Here is a 23,939-nt window from a genome sequence, read left to right as displayed (position 1 = left end):
GTTACATATATGGACTATGGTCTTGTATTCAAGGCTTGGCTTCCTGCCATTTGGCAGTCAACTTAGAGTGAACAACATAAAAACAAGCTTTCCCAAATAAAACCTTTTATTGGACTTTGGCAGTCTTGCTTCCGTAAGGATCTCTGAGAGGAATTTGTCCTAACTAGACGATGCACTGATCAGTTTTTTAACTCATTGTCTTCTTTTATCTGGAACTGATGCACTAGTGTGTTGGCTGTGTAACACTTAGGTCACAATAAGCCCCATTTTACTCTCTTGCCATTGTTATGACTCCCAACAATGGCACCATTTTAAACATGTTTTGTCCCATTGTTTATCCATAATGTTAGACAGTGTTATTGGTGATAGTGACACTGTACACCTTAGAAATGTTTTTAGGTTTTAAAAAGCCATTAATCTTTTTAATTCTATGTAAGTTTTTTAATTTATACATTAGACCTTTTTTTTAATATGATTCCCTTTTAAGAATCAAAGTACATCTAGTTTGATTTGAAATTAGAAAATGGCCATAACAACAAATAACTCGATACCACAACTGGAAAGGCCAACTTCAGGTGTCTAACACTGATGTTTGAACTACCCATTAGTCATTCTTGCAATTGTTATAACAATTAAAATTTTGCTACAAGTCTTTTAAAACTTGTATTACTCTAGTATATCTCTTACCATTGTAGACTAGATTGAATTTAATGCTATTTATGTTTTTAATTCAAAAAGTAAACTTTGTTTTGTTTTACTTTAATTTTCTTTTATGAATTTTAATAATTTTACTTTAATTTTAACTTTTTACTGGATGTTTGACACACAATCTAGTTGCTTTGTGTCATAAAACACTAAACAAACCAACCAACTCTTTTTTTACCTTTATTGTTCACTTTTTAGTTGATGCATGCTAAATTTACTTGTGCTTTTTGACGATTTTAGGGGCCTAACATGAGATTAGATCAGATGGGTCTTTCCAGTAGCCCCCATTCTCATGACTTTTGTTTCAGTCTTCTTCTTCTTCTGTCTGGACTTTTGTGGGGAAGGGATTCTATGTGGAATCTTCAGAATCCTATTTCAACTCAAATCTTTTATTTATTTATACATCATTTCAAATGAGAAAACTTCGTGTTATGGAAGTTTCTTTGTGAAAGCCATTGGATGACAAAGGTGAATGTACAGAATACTTGTTTCCCTATCCTTTTCATCCACATTAGTGTATTTTCTTTGTTTTTTACTATTCTATGTTTATCATTTCACTACCCTTCCCTTGAATATGGCCTTGTCTCCTTACATTTAGTGTCAAGTAGCCAAAGTATTTGCTGGTTTACTCCATTATCTCAACATTGCCTTTTATTTGAACAACTGGCATATTCTGACCCTTTCTTCCATTCACTCTTTCACACTGATTTGATCTTTATCTGGTTACATCTCATGGATACATTATCCTATCCTATTAGAACTATACTGATCCATAATTACAGGTGTACCAAACAAAATTATGGATCAGTATAGTTTCAAAAACACTTCAGCATTTTCTTCTGGTATTGCAAGCTCTGGAGTATTGTGTTTGTACTCTTTTTGTATACCAGACCTACTGCCAAAGATGTCCTTTGTGTTGTGGGGACAGCAGCCTTCATACTGTCTTTCCTTCTAATGGGCATGCTCACATGTATTATCTCCAGTAGGATCTTGCTTCTCAGTGGCATTTTACTTCAGACCCATTACCATGACATTGGGATCTTCTTTTCTTTCTATTCATTTTGACTATATTCTCAGAAATGCCTCTCTCAAGCGTACGTTTGGAATCATCGTCATCAGCATTCTGTTTCTTGAATTCCTTAAAAAGCAACAGTTCACATCAACTTGTAAGAACTTTGTGCTATTCAATGTGCATATCATATTTCAGGGTTCTACTCTTTCTTAACTATCATTCTGTGTTAATTCATACAGGAAACTGCTGTAGCAACTTACATCAACGGAGAAGTACTAATTCTTATACATTTTGTTTTGCAGCAATTTCCATAGTATTGGTTTCATTCTCATGATTAATTATGTGAGAATAAAGGCCATGACAAAAATGTTTATCACACTGGGGATGCAAGAGGCTCAAAGAAGAGCATTTATAAGTTGGTATAATAGAGGTACCTTTTTTGATCACTTTCCAGTCTTTATTAGCTGCTTTTTTACCTTTTGAGCCCTTAGGAAACCTTTCCCTCTTTCATATTTTCCTTTATTAATGAAATTCTGTTGACTATATTTTGATATATGCCATTGATGCATCTTATACCTTCTTTTCTTTGGAAAACATTTTGTACTTTCTTTTGCAGGAATGATCAAAGTACACTTTTTCACATTTTGTTACCTACATAAACTGATCCTTATTCTTGTTCAAAAGAATGCTTTTTATCTCTTGTTAAGGCTCTTTGCTGGTTGTTTTACATACAGGGTGTTTGAAAAGTCACTGTGCACTTGTATATTTATTAACAGACATGTTTCAATATAGAATACAGGAGGTAAATATGAATGACAATTGTAAACAATGTTGAAAGCGACCCCTGTTGGCATCAATACAGTCTTGGATCCTTCTTATTTTGTTTCTAAACACTGCTATCAGTTGCTGGCTTGAAATAGACTGAATGAATGCTGTTATTGCTGCTTTCAAAACTGCACAGTGACTTTCTGAACACACTGTATAATGAATTTTTAAAGGGTCTTGTAAAAGTTTATTTATGCATTGCAATGAACTACACTCTTCAGGCTTTTCTCCACCTACTCTAACAAATTGTTTTCTGCAGTTGATCAATCTTGTCTATTTCATTTGGTATTTATTTCCCTGTTTACAGGGCATCTGGTAGTCCTTGTAACTTTCAGGGGAAGGTTTGTGCTCAGTGTGAGTTGGACTCGTGTCTTATTGGTGAGCTAATGTCACGAACATAGACTTCTAACAGTAGGGTTTAGGATTCAATTTCACATGATGGAAGTGGTAATTTGATTTTTATGGCTTTAATTTACAATATACACACATTCTTACTCCATCAGACATGATACAACAATGTTTTCAACTGCTTTGCCCAAATTTGGAGACAATTTCTCACAGATCCATTAATTTTAAGGTTATCACATTTGTTCCTTTTTTTTTTTTTTTTTTGAATTTCTTTCCTCCTCGGGTTTCCATTTCCTGCCAGAGTTTTTAGGAGATGGTTTGGGATTTCCTTTGCAAGGATGCTTTTGTACAGAGATGTTCCTATATTTGGGGTTCTTATTCCTATATTTTTGTTTTCCCTATGAAGTTGAGAGACTGGAGGTCTGTCATCAGTTGGTCAGTTCTGAACCATTTTTTATACCTTCTGCATTTCACCATGTAGTTATAATTAGACTTTTTGTTGGGTTTTTCCTCAAGGTTTGTGGAGGATGTGGGTGTTGTGTCGGATGCATTTCTCCTCAGTAACTTTTCCTCTACACGCTATCTTTTTTGGGTTCATGGGGGTTGTATATTTTCAGTCTTGTCTCATCTGTTGGACCTCTCCTTGGCCTTTACAATTTGGATGGTTTGAGTTTTTGTGTGTTTTGTTCTTTTCCAAGGACTGATATTTCCCCCATGACAGACAAGGACATTTGGCTTCCAGACAAGCCAATCCTCTCATTCTTACTCATTTCTTTTAGGAATAGGGGCTTTAGTTGGTTCATGATGGTGGAAACATTTTTTTCTTCTCTCCCACACAATACCTCACTCACCTTGGAGTGTTGTTTTATTTCCCACTCTGTTGGGCTTAGTTTTCTGTCTTCCTTTAGGACTAGGGCAGTGCTAGTTTGCAGCCTCTTCTTTTTACTTTCTTCCAGTTGCAGGAAGCTCTGTATCATATGAGGATATGGATTTGTGAGGATTCCCTCATTCCTATTGATCACGTCTTCTTGTGTTATCTTCTATGGGTTTATCGATACAGTGGAGCCTTGTCTGGGATGGCTTGGAAGCTCCTTTCCTAATTTCTTTATGATCATCTTCACTTAGTTGGCCGGATTGGGTCAACACCTTTATGAGTGTTCCTCCTCTGAATCCATAATGCTTCCTTTTTTCTATGTGTTCCCTGTTACAGTTGGGATGATTTTCTAGGTTCTAAGGAAGTTTGGGGTTGGTGGTCTCTCTCTGAGTCCTCTCATTTTTCCATCCTTGGGGGCTCTGGTTCACTTCCTTCCAGCCCTATTGGTTTTGTTGGTGGTAATGTTTGTAGACTGCTCATCTCTAGTCTTGTACATCATCAACTACTGATGTAAGCTACTGCCTTCATATACTTGTGCTCTTGTGTTGAATTGTAACAGTCTGGATGCAATGTATCTTGTAGATCATGTATTTCTGCCCAGTGACCATTATCCAATTACTATTATGGTAGGATTTGCCAATAGATTTGTCTGGCTTATGGTTTATTTCTCCAGGTTGATTTTGTCTTTGTTTTTAAAGCATTTCCATTTGTATTTGCCATTTCATTTTGTTTCTGGCTGCTCATTTCTGCCATCTTTTGGAGGACTTCTTTGCTGGTAGTAAGTAAATTACTCCCTTTATCTTTAGTGCTCATTATCTTCACCAACTGGCCATTTCTTGTTACAAAGGATTTTATCTTCCTACAGTTACAATTTTGTGTTATTTTGTTTCTCTGTGAGTGCTAAGTGCTCCATTCACTTTCTTTGCGGGGGCGTTCCTTGCATGTTTATCCCACTCTGTGGCAAGTGGTACCTGACCAGATATTCTTAATCTTAAACATGCACTATACAACCTCTGATTGTATACCTTATGAGATTACCATAAAATTGAGGCTCTTCCTACAGTGGACCTGATATACGAGTTTAGATATTGCCAGGTTTTGGTTGATCAACTTTGTCCGTAAGTTATCTTTGCTTTCAAAATACAATGTCATAACATATATCCAGATCATATTATGTCCACTTCTGAGATGGGTTGTTCCACAGGACTACTCATAGTCCTGCTTGTAGGCCTTTCTATTGTAGACCTCATATATAATTCCATATACTGCCAGGTGCCAGATGATTGACTCCATAAATGTGGTTGTTCTTCAAAATACAGTATTGTGCTGTATTTGGTGTTGCTGTTTTGTGGATTCTCCAGTGCACTTTTTCCATTTTTCTTTTCACATGTCACAAGCTTTTCACTCACATGCACCCCTTAATTTGCATTGTTTAACCGAACCTCATTTGTAAATTTTCATGTGGTAAATCTTCAAAAGTAGTGTCATACACTCACATGACTCGTATTTTACCAGTCACTTTTCATTTGACAATGCTCGTGTTCTTGCTTGTAGTTTGGGCTTTATTCGTTTGTTTTTTTGAATCTTTATATCAATTTCTCTCAAAAGGTTTACTATTTATTATACAATAATGATATTTTTGGAATTATTTTATATGCTTTTATGTTAAGTTATGAAACTTAACACTTTACAAAATTTTTCTACTTTTTATTTCTTTCTGCTAACACAGTTGTGTTTGATTATTCCTCTTGAATTATGAATTGTAAGTTACTGCTTTGAAGTTAGACTTCATTGGCACATATACACAGGTTTCAGGTAGCAGTGTTCCATTGCAAAATTGTTGGCTTTAATTTGTTGGGAGATTGATCATTCTATGAGCTAGCCTTCATCGGGCCTTGACTCAAGTTTGGGGGTGTGCAATTTTGGAAAAGTCAGCCAGTTTTGGAAAGTTAAGACATTATATTATTATGGTTTTTGAATATTTTTACTGTTAATATTATTTGTAGTTATTTGGGTTCCATAACATAAGTTTAGTTAGATTGGTCAATACTCATTGTCAAGTTCAAGTTTGAAATTAGAGCTTAGTTTCTTGTATTGTTCTCTAATATTAGATTAGGCTTAACATTGATCTTCTGATTTTTGGATTACCTGTAATTCATTTTACTGGTATATTGTAGGTGTATTGTTTTCCTTCAAAACATCACAAGTGATACATATGTAATTGTCAATACATACTTAATTTTACAGTATAAGGTCTATGCTATTTTTATTTCTTTTTTATAATTCATGTTAACTTCGTTTCATTAGGATTAACAAATGTTGTATGGTTTATTTTCCTGAAGTTCTTAAGTGTAAATAATAATGAGATTAAATATTTTGTTTTCTTCAACACATAAAGTACATACTTGCTTAAGTTTACATCATATTGACTATTTCATTTTCATAATTCTTTATAATTTATACTTATTCAATTAACTTAGTTTGTGAGGACTTATGAGGATCAGGCTCCACCCTGTCTTTTCCTAATATTGCTCACCTTCCTCTTAAAACTACCAAACCTGTTAAGAATGACCTAGATTTTGTCAAGTTTTCCTCAAAGTTGCTATGACTTGCTTTCTTGGGCCTCTACTGTAGAATCTACTAGGCATATCTCAGCCTTTTTGTAGACATGTTTTACACTAACATTTTCTTCTTCAAGACATTGTTTCATAGAATTGTTGTTTTTATTTTGGGATTCTGTTGATCCTCCAACAGGAAATGTCTACCATGCACCTCTTTTCTTAGGCATTCTGAGCCATTGATATCTTTATTCATGTTCTATGTTAAGCACCTTCCTGTCCTTTACTTGTCCTACCTAAGAGATTTTTTCATTTGTCATGTATACTCAGTATTGATTGGAGCTCTGGATTGTTTGACCCTGCTTGCAATTACTCCATAATTCTTTCCCATTTTAATATGTAGTGTTTGATAACAATTGTTTAAGCAGTTTCTGTTGGACTAAGAATGCCAATGGTACATGTTTTTATTTGTTACATCTCAGAATGCTATCTTAGGGATTTTTCACCATGTGATTATGGTATGTTTTGTGCCTTGTCCTTTCGATTTGTTTCAGTTCCATCTGTATTTTGTCAAGTGGTCTATGATTTGTCATCTATATGCAGTACATGTGGGTTACTTCATTGCTTTCAAGGTTTCTTTCTGTTAATTCCATTTCTCACAATTTAATTTCTTTTCAGCACTCTTCTGTTTGTGACTTTTTTTCTCTTCCTTATTTATTGGGTTTGTCATGTAATATGTTTGGTCTTTTATTCCACATTTCCTCCTTCCCATGATCAATTCCTGGTGTATGTTCACTCTGATCAAGTACTTTATCTTTTATCTGCATCTCAATCCTGTTGTGCATTGTAGATTCTTTGTCTATTGAGCACTGTTCATCTTCCATTATCTGCTTTGGGTAGCTGTTTCTTCAGTGGGTACTGTTTCTCACCTGTCTTTGTTCTTTTGTTGTATATGTTATTTTTCAGGAGCCCATTTCATGTTTAGATTGGCATCCTATTCTGTGACAAGTGGTGACTGTCCAGGTATTTTGCAATCAATTAGAATTGTACTAAAACCCAATATGAGGCCCTGTTGAATTCACTTTCATAACTTGTATGGCTACAAAGTGCTTATTACAATTATATAAACTTGAAATAGGGTGTTACACAAATTTGCTTATAGGTTATTATATCTTGCAATATATTGGCTTTATAAATGTGACCATTCTAAACTAATCACCAGGGGCATAGATTTTTTACACCCAATGGGGGAGATGATTTTTGCAACCACTTATGTGGACTGTTCAATTTGCAAATTGGTAATCTCTGGTTACGTGAACCTGAAAGCTGTAAACATGCAGTCAGAGTAATCTTGTTGCCACGATACTTCAAGGTTTCCACATAGGTTTGTATAATGGAGGTGTTATGAACAGTTTACATAATGTTAATAGAATAAAGACAAATGTGTCACAAATTAACTGCTACATGAATTTATTCCTGCACACTGCACAATATAAAAGATACCCATTATACTTGACAAGGTTACTAATAACTTTCATTGCATGAATTACGTTTTTAAATATCAATAAAATTAGTAATTACCCTTGATAAGTTTATATCTACTGAAAAACTGTTCACGTTGTTTGATAAAAATAATTAAAATGTCTTTGCAAACTCTTGAAAATTACACATCAATACAATGTACCACATAATTATTCATACTTTTTGTTGACATAAGATTCATTTAGTCCTCTAATCTACATGTTCCCAAATGTAGACCTCCTTTGTGATGATCTGTTTATGAATTATTTAATAAGCTCTTCTATATTTATCTTGTCGATTTCATCTTTGTGAGTGTGACAAACTGCCACATGGTTGAGGCGGCACTGAGACATAGTTGACCTTAACCACGTCTTCAACAGTTTTAATGCAGAAAAGCTGCATTCACATTCGCAGCTGGATACTGGACAAACAAGCAAAATATTCATGAGAAGAAACATTTCACCAAACATCTGCTGGCTTGTTTCATGCATCTTACAGTAAGCATCCTTCACACCATTCAGAGATACTTCTTTTGTTGTTCCTTTGAACATGGGCAACTGAAACTCGAGCCGTTGTGCAGAGATTTCTGGATAGAAGTAAATAACCGAGTTGTCAGTCTTACCAGATGTGATCATGTTCTCAAGTGCCAGATATTGCTTCAAGTCAGTGTTGTCTGCATTGAATCTAGTGGTCAGACATTCTATGACTGTGTCCACAAATTCAAAATATTGGCTTCAGCAACAGGGCTCATTAGGCCCGTGTTTGTGGCCCTCTAATGAAGTGCTGGTGCTTTATGGTAAAAGAACAATATATTCTCATATCATAGAAAATAAAAATGTTGTATTTACTTTTATAATTAGAACACAAAAGGAGTGATTTCAACGGCCTGAAGCCTCTACTCGAATTGTATTTTTTGTTTTTGTTTTGGTGTTTTTATTTAAGACGTGCTTATAGACATTATATCACAATGTGTTTGCCTTTTGATGAGCTTTAACAAGAATATAATATATTTGTGATTGTTTAAGTATTTTTCAAGAAACTTGCAATTACTTGTGTTGTAACTAGCACACATTATTGTCCTTGCAATGCCCAGGTGGTCAGTTGCCTTGGTAGTCACTGTGAGGTTCACATGTTCAACTTAAATACATCGTACAGTTCAGTCCTACTTCCATTCTCTTCTATCTTCATTCCTTGTACATTAGAGTTTTTCAATAAAGACTGTATTTTAGCCTGTTGAGTCATCTGGGAAACAAATTCCTATTATGACAAGCAAGTGTCTGAAACTTTCTGATATTAGACAGTTCTGCAAACCAATTACTAGTACTAAAAGTGACAATGCAGGTGCAGATAATCCAACAACCTCAAGCAAAGGAATAGAAACTTGCCATACAGAGGAAATACCATGTTCATCAGAGCACGAGTCTGAAAATGTTTGTGCAGTAATGAAAAATCTGACGCTCCACAGATACAGTGTGGAAAGCCATATCATCCAGATGCACAACTAATGCCATGACAGAAAGCAAAATCTCAAAATATCAACTTTCAAGGCAGGTGGTTTGATGAATTCCCATGGCTGCACTTCAACAATGAGACTCAAAGTCATATGTTTCATTGTGCAAAGGTGGAAAATAGAGGTCTTTTTACAGGGAAATTGGAGAGGGCAGTGGAGTATATCTTCATATCCACCAGATTTTGCAACTGGAAAAAGGCAAAACAAAAGTTCGACAAACACCAATCCTATTCTCAACACAGATTTGCTATATTTCCAGAAGGTTCACTTGATGTAACTCCAGTGACTGTTCAGCTACATGATGGAAAAAAGAAGCAGCAGGAAGAATTCAAAAGAAGTTTATCCAAAATATTCAGAAGTTTACGTTTCCTACTGCATCAAGGTTTAGCATTACGTGGACATACTGATATGGAGAGGAACTTACTACAGTTAATGAAGCTCCTGGATGAGGAAGATCCTGAGTTGACAGCCTACTTGTCAAAGAAAACCACATTCATATCACCCCAGGCTCAGAATGAAATAATGGAGATGTTCAGCCATCAAATACTGAGGAACATAGCACATGAAGTTCAGCAAAATAAAATCTTTGCATTAATAGTTGATGGCACTCAAGATGTTGCAGTGCCAAACAGGAAGCAATATGTCTACGATACGTAGATGAGAACCTTGACGTCCATGAGACATTCTTGATTTGTACAGTGTTTTCAGTACAACTGGTGAAACAATATCCTCGACTATACTTGATTTACTGACTAGACTCAATTTACCACTGTCAGGATTAAGAGCACAAACGTATGATGGAGCCGCTAACATGAGTGGTGCGTACAGTGGATACCAGGCAAAAATAAAAGCAAAGCAACTGTCAGCTTTGTTTTTTCACTGCGGAGCACACAAGGCTAATTTAATAATGCAACATGCAGTTGAAGGTTGTGAATGTGTTCGAGATTCTATCCAGTGGGTACATGAACTTGGTGTCTTGCTTCAGAGGTCAGGCAAATACAAGACAATCTTTGGAAATATTGTATCATTAGACAGCCACAATGGTCCAGTTAAATACATCTGCCCACTGTGTTCAACTTGCTGGTTGTACTGCCTATCTGTAATTACATGTGCCAATGATCACTACAGTGACATTGTTTATTCTGTTTCTGAAATTGCAAATGAAAAATCAGATGTAGCAATAAAAGCACGAGGTCTGCCGGACAGATTTAACAAAGGAATGACAGTTTTAGGGATTGTTGATGGCTCAGCATCCATTAGCTGCAGTAGAGAAACTAAACCGTGCTTTCCAAGCAAAATCAGCGAGAATATCTGGCATGATTGAAGTATCTGCAATGACAGTTGAGCAATTGCGGGTATTGCGAACAGAGGAAAATTACATCATGATATGTGAAGCTGAGAAAAAGGTAACTTCCCTAGATCTGGTGCCTTTTGAACTACCATGCATTCGCAGATCCCCCCAGAAGGATCACAGGTGATGGCTCAGCACACCATTCTGCAACAGCTAGAGATTACTACAGAAGCCAATATTATGAATTTGTGGACACACTCATAGAACATCTGACCACTGGATTCAATGCAGACAACAATAACTTGAAGCAATATCTGGCACTTGAGAACATGATCACATCTGGTAAGATTGACAACTCTGTTATAAACTTCTATCCAGAAATCTCTGCACAATGGCTCGAGTTTCAGTTGCCCATGCTCAAAGGAACAACAAAAGCAGCATGTAAAATGCATGAAACAAGCTAGCAGAGGTTTAGTGAAGTTTCTTCTCATGAAAATTTTGCTTGTATGTCCAGTATTCAGCTGCGAATGTGAACGCATTTCTGCATTAAGACTGTTGAAGACGCGATTAAGGTCAACTATGTATCATTGCTGCCTCAACCATGTGGCAGTTTGTCACACTCACAAAGATGAGGTAGACAAGATAAATATAGAAGAGCTTATGAAATAATTCATAAACAGATCATCACAAAGGAGGTCTACATTTGGGAACATGTAGATTAGAGGACTAAATGAATCTTACTTACATGCAACATTGTATTGATGTGTAATTTTCAAGAGTTCACAAAGACATTTTAATCAAAATTTTTATCAAACAGCATGAACAGTTTTTCAGTAGATATAAACTTATCAAGGGTAATTACTAAATTTATTAATATTTGAAAACATAATTCGTGCAATGAAAGTTATTAGTAACCTTGTTAAGGATAATGGTCATCTTTTATAGTGTGTAGTGTGCAAGAATAAATTCATGTGGCAGTTAATATGTCACACATTTGTCTTTATTCTATTAACATTTTGAAAACTGTTCACAACATCTCCATTATACAAACCTATGTGGGAACCTTGAAGTATCGTGGCAACAAGATTACTCTGACTGCATGTTTGCAGCTTTCAGATTCATGTAATCAGAGATTACCAATTTGCAAATTGAACAGTCCATGTAAGTGGTTACAAAAATCATCCATCTTCACCATTGGGTGTAAAAAATTCTACGCCTCTGCTCCTTTTTAGGTTCTTCTATTTGATTCTCTGGTCATCATACATGTTTGACTTTTCCAGTTTCTTGGTGAATTTGGTTCTTACAATTTTGAACCATTTCCATAACAAAGAGATATTAATGTTGTTCTTATTGTTACCCTTAGGTGTTTACTTTTTGGTCACTGACAACAGAAAATTTTAGACTTTTCTTCGATTTTTCTTGTATAATTTTTCATTTTTATACTCCTTTCATTGTGGGACCTGTATGAACTTTACAGCTCCTTAATAAATATTTTTAGAAGAGCATTATGTGCAAAGACCTATTTGTTGACAAGAATGCCTTCTCTCTGGGTGCTCTTTAGGCAAGTTTTTTATTTATTTATAAGATAAGTTTGCCTCACTCATTCTCCCTCAAACCCTGTTCTGCAAATTTTTTTTCTGGTTGGTGATTTTACCTGGATTCTGCTTGTTGTTATATTTTTTATAATTTAGTTGTTAATTGTTTTTCCTGAATATAATATTCTAATATATATATATTAGTTCTTTTGATGTTGATTGTACCTTTTAGGTGAGAACCAGTGTGGGTATTCTGCTTTTCAGTATTTTGGATATAAATTGATCTGATTTGAATTCTACACTTTTATAATTGAAATGAATTTCCAACAAATACTTGCTTCTGAAATACTTTACTTCCTGTTTCCTTGTAATCTATTTTAACTCATGACTGCAATTTTCAGTAATATCTAAATTATGATTTGAAAGCAAAACTTATTTAAGATCTCCTGACTCTTGCACAATGGGTCATGTGGAATTTGGGAGTTCAAAGAATTATGTGTATGTGACAAAGTGCTCTGCAATTGTGTAAAGGGCATTCAAAAATTTTGAGCTTTGTTTGGTTGACAACATGAATTTGAACTCAAGAAGGAACAGCTTTATGTATTTCAGAGGTAAGTACCTGTTTGAAATTAAGTTTAATTTTAAAATTAAAAAAAATAATGTAAGTGTACTGAGTTTCTTAGAACAAACTGGGTACTGTGTTATGCACTTTTTATTTAATTAGCATACCATGTCTCATGTTGTGACTAGTGAGGAAGAAACTGAAGAGTTTCCAGGTCAGCTTCTTCACCAAGCTGCTCTCTGGGGTAATTCAGATTTATTAGAAGACCTTCTTCATGGAGATCAGGTATGTATATTAAATTATGAAAGGACTGATTTTACTTGTACAATAAGATATACAAAGTTGTTCTTGAAGCTTTAGGTGTCACTCCATGGTGCAGTGAGTGATATAGCACAATAAAATACAAAATAATTGTTTTCAAAAATAATTAAGAAAAATAATTCAATTTCTAACAGTGCAAAACAAATACAAGTATAGAAGAAACCACATTTTTATGGTTGGTGTCAAGGTGCTTATAACTTATTTGAGATGATTTTTTATTTCTTTTAAAATGTTTGAAACCTTTGTAAATAATTAAGTTTAATTAATTCTGCTTTAATATAACAATACTTCAGGTGTTTGTTTTTCAAGGTCAATAACCTTTGAACTGTTTCATTTGTTATATATAGATCATGCTCATTATGATGGTCATTACTATCCATTTTAGCATAAAATTACAGTTTCTATTATTTAAAAAAAAGACATAATCAATCTAAGGTTACAAAATATGTATGTGAATATTGGATTTTAAGACCAAGATTTGTTTAATTTTTAATAGATGAGAAGGAGTCATTTGGCTTATCTAGGCTGCCCATTTTCTACTACCATTGCACTCTTTTAATATTGAAACTTCTATCACACAAAGGAAAACAGTTTCATAAGTTGGTCTTATGAAATACTGCCTTAATGAGAGAGATTTCTGAGTTTGCATTATTTCAAACTTGTGTTGTTTAATTTTACTTCATGCAAATGTTTTTTATGAAAAAATCATCAGGATATGTAAAAATCTTTCAAGCACTACTTATGTATTCTACTTGAGTTCTTACTGCAAGAGAGGGTTTAAGAAATCACCTTATTCCTTCATATGTAGAACTACCCTGAATTCTCTTCAAGAACTAAACACCATTTCATAAACAAGGTGATTGAAACTACACATACTTGTAATACCATATGGTATTTCATATTAGGTCTAATTAGTATACAATAGAATGAATTAATGATTTTCTGTAATTTCTCGTAACCTTCAAATGTTTACTTAAAAATACATCATTTAAATTATGCTTGATTATCAGAGTAGTGTGGTCTGTTTAATGCTTTAAATTTAGGCTTATCAAATACATCTTTGAATAGTATAGTATTTAAATAATATATGGGACAGTGAGAAGTTTTTTTGGCTATCAAAGATGTCCCCATTTCCAGTCTCCTTAAGTAAATAAACACGTTCACTTATCATTATATCCAGCCTTTATCCCCAAATTGCCTGAAATGAAATGTCTGATTCTACTGTATCTTAAATTATGCCTTTTTCTCTTACTCCACTTGTAATTCAGCTTTAAAGAAAACCAAAAAACAAACTTGTACCAGATGCTTATCAAGTTGTTTAATAATTATAAATACTTCACCATCATCAATCCTGACTCTTCTTAAGAGATAACAAGTTAAAGAGATATCAGTCTTTTTTCAGAAGACAACACAATATCAACCCCAAAATCTTCTTCAAAGACTTCCTCTGGATCCTTTTCCACAGCTGAATGGAAAGTCTTGCATAGAGTACCAAAAACACACACAAAGCCTAACGAGCAACTTACAAAAGGAAACATAACCACCTTAGAATCCCAGTCAATCATCCTATGTATAAAATTCTGAATTATTGACTATACTACTTACATTATGTAGACCTAAGATGTACATTAACCAATACTCCAACATCCTTTACTTCATTGAAATCAGGTAAGAGGATTTTTATCTTAAATTTATGTCATTTATATTATGATAAACATTTATATCCTTGCAACTTTTGTAATTAAATACCATTGGCTCTGTGTTTCTTCATCAAACTAAATTTTAAGTGCTTTAAAATTATAGCATCTTCTTCATTGTCTCTAGCTAGACCTAAGGTTTTTAAAATGAAAAGTGATGACTGATACAATGAATAACATTTATTTTAACAAATCACACATGCATAGAATTTTCAAAAAATGCAATAACAAGGTGACAAGATACAAGTCCAAACATATTAAGCATATATAAAATGAGGAGGCTGAAAGAAGAAAAATTAACCAAACAGAACTGATAGGCAGAAGGCAGGGTGAATTAAAGTAATATTAGCTGTAAGTAATGTCAGTTGTTAAAAACTTGTGATTTTTACTGATTAATATACTTTCTTTGAGAAGTTAGATCTAATTTTCTGGCAGCTAAGGCTTTGATCTGCTTTAATTTGAGTTTTTAAAAACACCCTCTGTGGATATGCTCTCTTAAACTCAATACTTATCAAAATGTTTGAGAATTTTCGCATCAGCCATTTTTATTGTTATTTTTAGACTGTTTCCATCGTGAAGAATCAATCAGTACAGTTTACAAAGACATAAATCATTGACATACTTAGTGTAGTTTTGCACATTTAATTTCTAACAAACCAACCCTCTGCAAAAAAACAATAAAAAACATAAAAACAGCACAAACTTGTAGATTTTGTTATTTGTTTTTACTTGTCTTTTCTTCAATACTTTATCTAATCATCTCAGGATGAGTAACTTTTTCATAAAACAATTTTGCAGGATCAGGAATGCAGTAAATATTCTCTTAAGTGAAGACTGATGAAAGCATGAGTTCTTTGTTCCCATAGTCACCAGCAATAACAAAACATACATTTCTCTCCTTTGAAATAGCCAGTTACAATTCTTAGGTTTTTTATAAAAGAAATCCTTATTTTTCATAATTTCTGATAGCCTAATTATCTTTTGTAACTTATTTCCTAACTTTTCCATAGTCCTGTATGCAAACCAAATGGATAAGCTCATGGGTACACAGTAAATGACTTCACAGACACTTCAGAGAATGAAAGAGAGTATTAACAATGAACTGACTTTCATTGTTTGTTGAAATATTACTGTATATTTGGATATTTCACTTGTGCTTTATTTTAATGTAACCAAATTTTTTATATCCTAGTTGTACAGTTTAGGAATGTCATTTATTATATTTATCAGTCATTTTTGTGATAATAAATAGTGGTTATCTTTGTTTTTTTGTATATATTATGTTTAAATATCTCTCAATTTCATGAACCTGTTAACTATAAAGTTTAATAAAAAAAAAGTTTATTTACATTCAACAATAAATCACCCATTTTTTGTGCATTTCTTTATATATGTATATATGTTTGTTATCACCAAAAACTATCCAAAACAAAAATAAGCACTGCACTAATTGATCTCAGCATAAAAGCTATAATGTGAGATGTAAAATGTACCCAAGGTTTGGGAGGTGAGTGAAGAAGTAGGACCCACATTGCAGTGGAGATGCACCATCTATTAGTCTTAACCTCCATTTGTTGGTTTCACATAAAGAAATTAAATTAATTAGAGGAATAGCAATATAAATTAAAAATGATAGATATAGAAAAAAGAAATTAGGAGAATGAGATGTGGGTGCTCAAGCCTACAACCTTCCACATCTATATCACCATTCGTTGCTTGAAGATAGTTGTTGGAGGGTGACTGCTTTCCAAAGTAAAGGAGGAGGAAAAGTAAAGAATAAGTAAAAATGAGGTACTGCTATTTGGGGGTAAGTAAGTTAAATAAACTACCATTCAAAAGGTAACTTTGTTTACTTTAGTTTATCTAACTTACTTATCCAAAAGTGGTAGTTTTTTATATTTATTTTTTCTTCTTTACTTTGGAGAGCAGTCACGTTCTCACAATTGTCTGCAGGCAGTGAAGGGCAATATAAATGTGGAACTTTGTGGGCTTGAGCACCCACCTCTTGCTCTACTAATTTCTTTTCCTCTATCTATTAATTTGATTTCAGTTTCTATTGCTATTTCTCCACTTTATTTTATTTCTTTATTCATAACTGATGAATAGAGATTATGACTGCTAGACAGTGTATGTCCTCAGTGATGTGGGTCCAATTTCTTCAGTCACCTCCAAAAGCTAGGGTACATTTTATATCCCCCATTATAGCTTGTACACTGGGATCTTTTCAGTTATTACAGCATTTTTTTATTTTTGTTTCAGCTTGATTTTGGTGATAACAAACTAATGTAATTCATCAGAGGTTTGGATTTGCTGTTTTTAACACCACCCTTCATTCTGGTTTTAACTAATCTGACTTTATCAGTATTAATATTATCTAAAACCAAAAACAACCCCCCCCAAAATAAACAAAAATTGCTACACATATTAAAAGGATTTCCAGGGTATAAGCTATAATGTGGGATATAAAATGCACCCTTGTTTCCCTTCTCAGTGTGGATTCCTGAATGTGGTGAGGGGACTTCCCAGGGAGTGTTCTGTTCTTTCAGTTTACCTCCTCCAGGATGTAAACATTTACCCACGGGCTTACTGTATATAGCAACTAATGAAGGGGAGGAGAGGATCCTGGTGGTTGAGGGATCCAACCCTAACACACCATGTTGGCCTTGAATTCCTGTAGATGGGTGGCCTTCCTTGAGTCAATCGGCTGGTCCACTCGGGCTAGGGTCAACCAAGTACCAGTGTTGGATGTTCTTAACAGGTGTTGTGGACATTGTATCTGATGCTGGTGTTTGGATATAGTGCTCACGAAACTCTGGCGTTGCTGCAGTGTCTTTGTTTGACATTGTAGTGCTGTCCCCTCGTAGGGCTCCATTGTGGGTGAGGTCAGTGGGCACCGAAATTTCTCTTTCTTTATTATGGATACTCCAATTAAAAATCTTAATAAAATAGTGAAAAAACAGTCTATAGGTAAACACCCACGTCTTGAACATTCTGAGCATGAATCCTCACCATCTGTACCACCTGTTTTTATATTGCATTCACTTTCAGATAAACTATTAGGGCAAATGTCTCCTTTTTTCATTCAGAAGGGACTAGAGGGTCTTGCTGGCTCTCCAAAATCAGTGAAGAAGCTTCAATCTGATGACATATTGGTGGAAACATCCACCTCTCAACACAGTGAACTCCTCTTGCATTCAAAGATTATTGGGGATATACTTATTGAGGTTACACCTCATGCTACTTTGAATTAATTTTTACATTCATGCCACCATGTCTGACTGCCACCATCAAGGCAGGTTATCTTAATTGCAGAGTATGGCCATACATTCCAAACCCTCTCTGATTTTCCAGTGTCAGCGATTTGGTCACTTGAAGATGTCATATCGTGGTTCCTTGACATTTGCTCATTGCAGTGACAAGGACCATGATGCCAACAAATGTGAAACAGAACCTTGTTGCATCAATTGCAGTGGCTCTCACCTGTCCTACTTTCATTCTTGCCCTAGAAAAAGAAAAAGAGGTACAGCGATTTAAAATGGTTTATAATATTACTTATCCCAAGGCTCAAAAATTGCTGTTCACCACCTCATCTCAGACATATGCTGCTGCACTTCATTCCACAACTACAGTGGGAGTGTAGACAGCTCTCTCTGTGTCTCCAAAAGAATTGTTCTCCAAACAGATGAAAAGTCTTTTGACCTCCATAGTTAAAAAATTAATGAATCAACTTCAACACCCATTTCTGTCCCTTACATACGCTCCAAGATCCACATCTTTTCATTCCAGGTACAGGTATTTCCTCAGATACATCTTCTCCCACCCCAAGATGCAAATCAATCATTCCTTCACATCTCAGTCACTGGAATTCCCTTCTAACAACAAAGACCTGCCCAGTCGACCCAGGGCAGGATCCATGGAAGTTGATAGACCTTACTCAGATAAGGACAGTAAGGGAAAAAGATGTGGTCATAAACAGAAGGGTTCTTCAATCACTTTGCCTACACAAATAAAAATGGCCACCTTGATACAATGGAACTGTTGAGGTGCACGTTCTAATCTGGATTACATCTAAACACTGATTGCTTCCTACAATCCTGTATGTTATTCCTTACAGGAAACATTTCTGAAACCTACTGATACAGTCACCTTTCAGCAGCTTTCTCTTTACAGAAATGACAGGCTGTGTTGTGGATGAGTGCTGTCTTTGCCACTCGACAACCCTTGGAGGTCGTAGCAATCTGTGTTTTCTTGGGACATGCCATCACTGTTTGCTCTCTCTACATGTTGTCTGGAGAGACATATAATCAAGCAGACCTTGATGCTCTCATTGAACAGTTGCTGTTGCCCTTTATCATTCTGAGGGACTTTAATGGACATCATCCCCTCTGGGAAAGTGCTGATATTGATAGGAGGGGTTGCTCTGCAGAGTGTATGCTCTCTGACCACAACCTCTTTCTTTTCAGTACTGGTTCTACTTATTTCCATACACCAAGTCAGCTTTTTACTGCTATTGATCTCTCAATTTGCTCCCCTTCATTATTCTCCCATTTTTCATTGAGGGTTGACAATAATTCAAGAGGCAGTGATTATTTTCCTCTAAATTTGCGGGCCCTGGTAGAAGCTGAAACAAGCAAACTGGCTCAGTTTCACTGCTCTTGCAGAACTTGATACTGCCATTGTCTGCAAGCCATCAAGAGATGACTGTGTGGCAGCAGAAACTGACTATATTATACAAGCTGCTGCTCAAAGTATTCTTGAAACCTTGACACATTTTCCACTATATCCTCGTCCATGATGGAATTCTGCCTACTGCAGAAGGCTCAAAAATGGGCCTGGGATATCCCACACTCTCGAACAGCATTGCTTTTCAGTGGGCCCATGCACATGCTCTGTGGGTAAGACGTCAAAACCAGAAGGAATCTTGGATTAAGTTCACACCTGGCATATCTTCTACCACCAGTTCCAAAGTCATATGGGACAAGATCTGAAAGGTCAATAAGCAATATAATTCTGTCCCCCTTTCAATCTTGCTCTCTGATGACAAGGTAGTAGCTGATACCAGGAGCATCGCTGATACTCTAGGTTAAAGATTTTGCCGGGTATCTGGCACTTCTGCTTTTTCTTCCACCTTCTTAGCTATTAAGACTTGGGCAGAGTAGTCACCCCTTTCCTTTCGAGATGATTGTCTCTATGACTAATTGTCCCTTTGCACTAGTGGAACTCAAACTGGTACTTCATCAGTTGGACCTGATGATGTACAGATACAAACCATCTATCTCCTGCTACTCATGTTATTCTTCTGATTGTTTTTAACCAGATCTGACAGGAGAATGTTTTTCCTGATGCCTGGCACCAGGCTATTGCCCTACTTTTCTCTAAGCCTGGGAAAGATCCCAAGATTCCTTCAAACTACTGTCCAATTGTCTTTGAGCTGTCTCTGTAAGACCTTAGAGAGGATGGTTAATGCTTGTCTTGTTTGGTTCCTCGAATCAAATAACCTCCTCTCGCCCACCCAGTGTGGTTTCCGACGACAGAGCTCCACCATGGATCACCTGCTTTGACTTAAAACGCCAATCAGAAAAGCCTTTCTCAAATGACATCTTGTATCAATATTCTTTGACATTGAGAAAGCTTATGATAAAACATGGAGGTATGGCATTTTGCGAGACCTCCATATACATGGGTTATGTGCCCATTTCCCCATTTTATTAAAACTTTTTTAATGGACAGGAGATTCTGAGGTCATGTGGGTTTGACATTGTTCGGATGTTTTGAGTGCCACACTTTTCAGTATGAAGATTAATGTCATCACCTAAACAAATCCCTCTTACTGTAACAAATGGTTCTATTCCGATGACTTTCACATCTCATGTCAGTCGTCGAACATAAGGTATATTGAGTGGCAGCTACAGACTGCCCTCAATTGTTTACTGAAGTGGACCACATCAAACAGCTTTAACTTCTCTCTCTCTAAAACCACTTGCATGCACTTTTGCTGCCAACGGGGTATTCACCCTGATCCTGAACTCCATATTGGTGAAGTTGTGCTGCCTGTGGTCCCTTAGACAAAGTTCTTGGGATTTATCTTTAACCGTAAGCTGACCTTTACACCACACATCAAGCAGCTATGGGTCAAATGTACAAGAGCACTGAACATCTTCCATGTCCTCTCTTCCACCACTTGGGGAGCATATTGATGTTCTATGCTAAAGATATATCATGCTATTATTTGATCAAAACTTGATTATGGATCACTGGTCTATGGCTCTGCCAAAACCTTGGCCTTAAAGAAGCTGGACCCCATTCATCATCAAGGTCTTTGGCTCTGCACTGCAGCTTTCCACACTTTCCCAGTTCAGAGCTTGTCCATAGTCTCATGAACCTTCTTTGCACCTCTGCCATTTGCAACTGTCTTTACTGTATGCTTTGAAACTTCGTTTCTTACCAAAGCATCCCACCTAGGGCTGTTTTTTCTTTCTTGGTGGGCCATACTTTTTCAGAACAGATGATCTGCCATTGCTCCTTTTGACCTTTGTATCTAGGAGAAGTTGGATGAATTGGGTCTATCCTTGGGTAACATTGTTGTATCCTCTGGACAGCCCATTCGACCATGGATTCTTACAGTCCCCAAATGAAACCTATCTTTAAGTCATCTGAGAAAAGCAGACACCTCCAATTTAAAATACTGTCTGTTATTTGCTGAACATCTTTTGATTTGTCTTTCCATTCCTATTTATACAGATGGTTTGAAATCAGGTGACGGTGTGGGCTATGCTGTGGTTTGTTGTGGTTCGGTGGTTGTGCGCAGAATCCCCTCTACAGCTTCTTTGTTCACTGCTGAACTGTATGCCATTTCTCTTGTTTTGAATCACATAGAAGATAAGCAATTTTCAAACTGCACTATTTATTCTGACTCCCTTAGTTCTCTACTGGCCCTGGAATCACTTCACGTTGGTTCACACCCTGTTCTCGCTGATATTGAAAACTGACTTGCCCATTTCTCTTTAACATCTACTTCTATCCAGTTTTTCTGGATATTGGGCCATGTTGGTATTTGCAGGAATGAGCTCACTGACACTGCAGCTAAATTTATCTGCTCTAGCACTATCACCTCTGCCTGTTCCATACATGGACTATGGTCCTGTATTTAAGGCTTGGCTCAGTTCCAGTCAGCAGTCAACTTGGAGTGAGTAACATAAAAACAAGCTTTTCCAAATTAAACCCTGTATTGGACTTTGGCCATCTTGCTTCCATAAGGATTGGAAAGAGGAAGTTGTTCTAACTAGACTACACATTGGTCACAGCTTTTTATTCATTGTTTTCTTTAATTTGGGACCGATGCACCAATGTGTTGTCTGTGTAACACTCAGGTCACAATAAGAACATTTCACTGTCTTGCTGTTGTTATGACTCTCAACAATGGCACCATTTTAAAGTGTTCTGTCCCTTGGTTTATCCATAACATTAGACAGTGTTATTGGTGATGATGACACTATCCACCTTGGAAATGTTTTTGGTTTTTTAAAAGCCATTCATCTTTTTAATGCTATTTAAGTTTTTTTAATTTATACATTAAGTCTTTTTAATGTGATTTCCCTTTTAAGAATCAAAGTCCATCTGGTTCGATTTGAAATTAGAAAATGGCTGTTATGTCAAATAACTTGAAATCTTGACTGGAAAGGCCAACTTCAGGTGACTAATGCTGCTGTTTGAACTACCTGAATTTGAGTTGTAATTAAAATTTTGCTTCAAGTCTTTTAAAACTTTTATTACTTTTTGAAAATGGTCATAATGTCAACTAACTTGGAACCAGGACTGGAAAGGCCAACTTTAGGTGACTGACAGTGGTTTTTGAACTTACCCATTAGTCTTCCTGGTGAGTTATGATAATTACAATTATGCTACAGAAAGTTCTTTACATGTTGTATTACTGTAGTTTTTTTTCTTAACTATGTAAACTAAATGTAATCATTGGTTTTATGCAATGTTTTTGTTAACTTTGGTTTACCTCAATTTTATTTTATGAAATTTACTAAATTTACTTTATTTTAACCTTTTAATGGATGTTTGGCACAGATGGCTTAGCTGCTTTGTGCCATAAAATACCAAATCAACCAACTAACCTTTCGATTTTGTCTAGTTTTAATTGACTATTGAATATTAACCTTGTATGTGTCTAATAAATACACACTTTCTTACCTTTATTTTCTATTCTGTTTTTACCTTTTACCTGAGGAACAATTTACAGACTGATTTATGCTTCTTTAAAATTGAAGAATTTTATGATTTGAATTCCACACAAATATTGATCTTACAAATTAAAATTACTTTATCCTCATTATATTCAAGGTTTCTAACATTCTAAAAGAGATAAAAGATTGTCTCTGTTATAAACATCTTGACACTAACTATAAAAATGTTTGTTTCTTCCACACTTGTGAAAGTGTAGCTTGTAAAATAGTCACTTTCCAGGTTTTTTTAAGTTCTTTCTTGCAGGGCCTGTTGGTAGATATTGGTAACGGTATTTACAGTTATGCATTTAATGTTTTTACATTTACAAATGTGTGTTACAACCTTCCTTTTTTTATTTCTGGAGAAATAGAAAAATCATATTTTGTTAATTCAAATCAAATGTTTAGAAATGACCAAAATATTGTGAATCAGTACTATTCATTTTTAATAGCAGTAACTGTAATGACATTTTATGCAATGAGAAAAACTTTGGATTATGTTAAGTTGTACTGCATGTGTGTTATTTTTGTGATTATTTCAGGTGCAACATTTAGATGCAACTGACATATTTGGCCGGACAGCTTTACATGCTGCAGCTACAAATGAGACTGAAACATGTGCAAGAATACTTTTACAAGCAGGAGGTTTGTGTTAGTTTTATCATTTAAATAACTAAAACTTGTTCATGTGAACTTCAAATTTGTAATATATTTGTATATCACTTCTGTGTAATTTAAAGTTAGTAGATTACCAGAGTCTTACTTCAGTGAGATGAAATGTTGAGGTGACATTATAATCCTGCTAATCTTAATCTACATGAATGGCCACAAAACTTGAAGTAATTTTTATTGTGGCAGTACAGATTTGTCTTGCTTTTAATATACTGGTAAGAATTTCACATGAAGGTGTTCTGTTCATGCTATTTTTATATTCTTTTTAAGTTTAAAC

The 23,939-nt window shown here is 35.3% G+C and overlaps 1 protein-coding gene across 7 annotated transcripts in view; it reads left to right on the top strand.

The window, feature by feature from the left end:
- The window catches only part of Lrrk (Leucine-rich repeat kinase), a 297,360-nt gene that overhangs the window by 13,888 nt on the left and 259,533 nt on the right, over window positions 1–23,939 (top strand). For all 7 annotated transcript variants that reach the window (XR_013032330.1, XR_013032331.1, XM_076517601.1 and 4 more), the window contains exons 3-4: window positions 12,904–13,026; window positions 23,533–23,635. Coding sequence is in view for 4 of the 7 variants with exons in the window: in XM_076517601.1 (XP_076373716.1) it covers window positions 12,910–13,026; window positions 23,533–23,635 (220 nt within the window). In the remaining 3 variants the exon portion in view is untranslated. The remainder of the gene's footprint in view (window positions 1–12,903; window positions 13,027–23,532; window positions 23,636–23,939) is intronic.

The sequence above is a fragment of the Tachypleus tridentatus genome, chromosome 8 (assembly GCF_004210375.1).
Source record: "Tachypleus tridentatus isolate NWPU-2018 chromosome 8, ASM421037v1, whole genome shotgun sequence".
NCBI classification, from domain to species: Eukaryota; Metazoa; Arthropoda; class Merostomata; order Xiphosura; family Limulidae; genus Tachypleus; species Tachypleus tridentatus.
The sequence above is the reverse complement of the archived record's forward strand: the minus strand, read 5'-3'. Positions and strand labels throughout refer to the sequence as shown.